The sequence below is a fragment of the Nelumbo nucifera genome, chromosome 1 (assembly GCF_055504915.1).
Source record: "Nelumbo nucifera cultivar China Antique chromosome 1, China Antique-T2T, whole genome shotgun sequence".
NCBI classification, from domain to species: Eukaryota; Viridiplantae; Streptophyta; class Magnoliopsida; order Proteales; family Nelumbonaceae; genus Nelumbo; species Nelumbo nucifera.
In genome coordinates this window covers 77495593-77498937 of record NC_142649.1, presented here as the reverse complement: position 1 = coordinate 77498937, position 3345 = coordinate 77495593, and the positions used below count along the sequence as shown (strand labels likewise).

The following is a 3345-nucleotide window of genomic DNA, read 5'->3' as shown; positions in this document are numbered from 1 at the left end:
GTTTTTAAAATTTTTCACATTTAAATTCTATTGCAAGTTCTTTTCTGGCAGAAATGAACAATTAATTCTGAAATACCATTTAAAACTTTTCTTGAGTATGATTTTATTTATTTCAAACTCAATTAAATCTGAAATACCATTAAAAAAATTAAGAAACGAATTTTCTTTGAAAATGATGAATTCCAAAATTTCATGACAAAAGAGAATCCCAAATTTATAAGACTCGAAAAGAGAAATAGAAGTCTGTGCAAGATCAATCAAGATGTGGAGAGATACGACAAAAAAATTCTACTAAAACTAACTTTAACCATTTATGATACTAAATTCAAAGTTTGGTTTATAAAATATAAAGACAACATCTTGAGTAGAAGTCCTTGACCTCACCATCTTTGACTTTGATATCTCTCTCTAACACACACTTTGAGTAGCTTATGAGCTTGAAAATGTTTAAAAAAATTATGGTATATGTTATACATCCACTTCATTTTATAACAATGACCATGCATACCATTTCCCCTACAAAGGAGAAGAATTTGCATCATTTCAAAATAAAATAAAAAATCTTCCTTCAAACACTTATTACTCTTTGATGATTATGTTAAAGTAAACGAATGAATATTAGTAACATTCTTTTCATGTAATTTTTAATTAATTTATTAAGCAACTTAGGTGCTGCTTTGCAAATCTTTTTTAGGAAGACCTTTTCACAGCATAGATGGCCAAAACATGTAATGTGTATTGGCGTGGGGGATATCCCTTGAATTCAGTTATAACTCTCAGCCTAATATGTAACTAGGAGAGGTAGAACCAGAATCTCTGTGCAATTAGGAGAGGTTTGTATATATATTTCTGAACCCCTGCAAAGGAAATATAATAAGAAGAAGAGAGGAACAGTCTCTCATTCTACTCGAGTTATCATGGTATCAGAGCATACCGATCCATGATAAACTCGACGATATGATCACTGCGAAATCTTGGTCGCTGATAGAAGTTCCATCCGCTGCTATTACCGCTGCAAATCTCTGATCGCTGCGAAAACTTGGTCGCCGGAGGTGACCACTGCTATCACCACCGCAGGTTCTGATCGCTGTGAAAACTTGGTCGCCGGAGGTGGCCACTGCTATCACCATCGCAGGTCATGATCGTTGCGAGAACTTGGTCGCCGGAGGTGACCACTGCTATCACCACCGCAGGTTCTAATCGCTGCGAAAACTTGGTCACCGGAGGTGACCACTGCTATCACCACCGCAGGTCGTGATCGCCGCGAAAACTCGGTCGCCAGGAAGCGACCACTGCTATCTCCGCTGTAGGTCGTGATCGCTGCGAAAACTCGGTCGCCGAGAGGTGACCACTGCTATCACCGTCGCAGGTTCTGATCGCTGCGAAAACCTGGTCGCCGGAGGAGACCACTGCTATCACCACCGCAGGTCGTGATCGCTGCGAAAACTCGGTCGCCAGGAGGCGACCGTTGCTATCTTCGCTGCAGGTCGTGATCGCTACGAAAACTCGGCCGTCGGGAGGTGGCCACTGCTATCACCACCGCAGGTTCTGATCGCTGTGAAAAACTTGGTCACCGGGAGCTGACCGCTGCCATTACCGCTGCAAGTCTGGCGGTGGCTCTATCCGCTGCCATCACCGCTGCAACCCCGACAGTGGATCTATCCAGAACTATCAACCTCACCGCAGACCCTAGGTGGTTGGCTACTATTACTGTCGTCGCAAGACTGACAGGTGCTCTGCTGCAATCTCGCCGCCCCATCGTGGTCGACGGTGCTACTTCCGCTACAACCTGTTGATAATCATGTCTGATTCGGAAACCTCAGATCCGTTTGGAGAACAACGGTCTAATCCTACTCTCACTGAATTGACCACCAGAATGACTGAACTCCTGCACAGACCGATCTCAACTACAGAAACCTCTGCTGCTCAGATCGGTATCAAGTTGGATGGCACCAACTATGCCCTTTGGTCCCAAGTTGTTGAGATGTATATATCTGGCAGAGACAAACTGGGATATATTAATGGAGAACTTCCTCAGTCTCCACAAACTGACCCAACCTTTCGAAGGTGGCGCGCCGACAACGCGATTGTCAAAGGTTGGTTAATTAACTCCATGGACGTATCCTTGATTGGTAACTTTATTTGATTCCCTACAGCAAAGATGGTGTGGGATTCTGTGGCTACAACGTACTCTGATGGCAGTGATACCTCGCAAGTATACGATCTCCGGCACCGTGTGACCCGCTTGCACCAGTCTGGAGGGTCTCTTGAAAAGTACTATAATGATCTCCAAGGATTGTGGAGAGAAATTGATTTTCGTCGTCCGAATCCGATGGAGTGTGTGGTAGATATTCAACGGTACAATACTCTCCTTCAAGAGGAGAGAGTGTATATCTTCCTGGATGGTCTTGATGACAGACTAGACAAGATTCGGGCAGATGTACTCCAAATGCACCCGTTTCCCACTATTGAACAGTCTTACGCACATGTTCAAAGAGAAGCTATCCGATAGAGGGTCATGATAACCGGCAACCATATTGAAACTCCAGGAGCAGTATTGACCTCTAAAAGTGTTATGACTGGACAACCTACGCCCTCTTCAATGAGCTCTTTGCCTGCAAGCAGCGAAAAATCTGGTAAGACCTCTAAATCCCGAGCATCTTCTGGTGGTACTAAATGCTCTCATTGTGGAAACTCAAAGCATACCCGGGAGAACTGCTTCAAGCTACATGGCTATCCCGACTGGTGGCATGAACTCCAAGCCCGGAAATGCCAAGACAAGGCTGAAACAAGTGGTAAGGCTGCAACAGTTACAATAGAATCTCAACCCTCACTCGCACCACAGGGAGAAGTTCACCTCTCGGATTCAGGTAACAATCTTCCCAACAATACCATTGACAACAAGGCATGGATACTTGACTCAGGAGCCACTGACCACATGACCTATGATGTTACTGATTTTTCAAAGACTTCACCACCAAGACGGACTACAATTGCTAATGCCAATGGGGCAATCTCTCAAGTCACAGGAGCAGACACTGTGACCCTGTCACCTGCTATATCCTTGAAAAACACTTTGCTTGTTCCCTCGCTCTCCCACAAATTACTATCTGTTAGTCAAATCTCCTCTGATCTGAATTGTGTTGTGCTCATTTATCCCACTTTCTGTCTTCTTCAGGATATTCTCACCAAGGAGATAATTGGGCGTGGTACTAGGCGAGGGGGGCTCTACTACATGGATGATCTTAGCACGGGTCAAGCGTATCATACACATCATCAAGGGAACGCCAAGGAACAACAGATTTGGATTTGGCATCGCCGGTTAGCACATTCATCATTCAGTTA

The 3345-nt window shown here is 44.3% G+C and overlaps 1 protein-coding gene across 1 annotated transcript; it reads left to right on the top strand.

Annotated features, from left to right (window-relative positions):
• Positions 1–1801: 1801 nt before the first annotated feature.
• On the top strand, positions 1802–2512 carry LOC148803463 (uncharacterized). Its single transcript, XM_088896083.1, has 2 exons — positions 1802–2096; positions 2157–2512. Exons 1-2 carry the CDS (start codon positions 1802–1804, stop codon positions 2510–2512), a joined length of 651 nt encoding a protein of 216 aa, XP_088752209.1.
• The last annotated feature ends 833 nt before the right edge of the window (positions 2513–3345 follow it).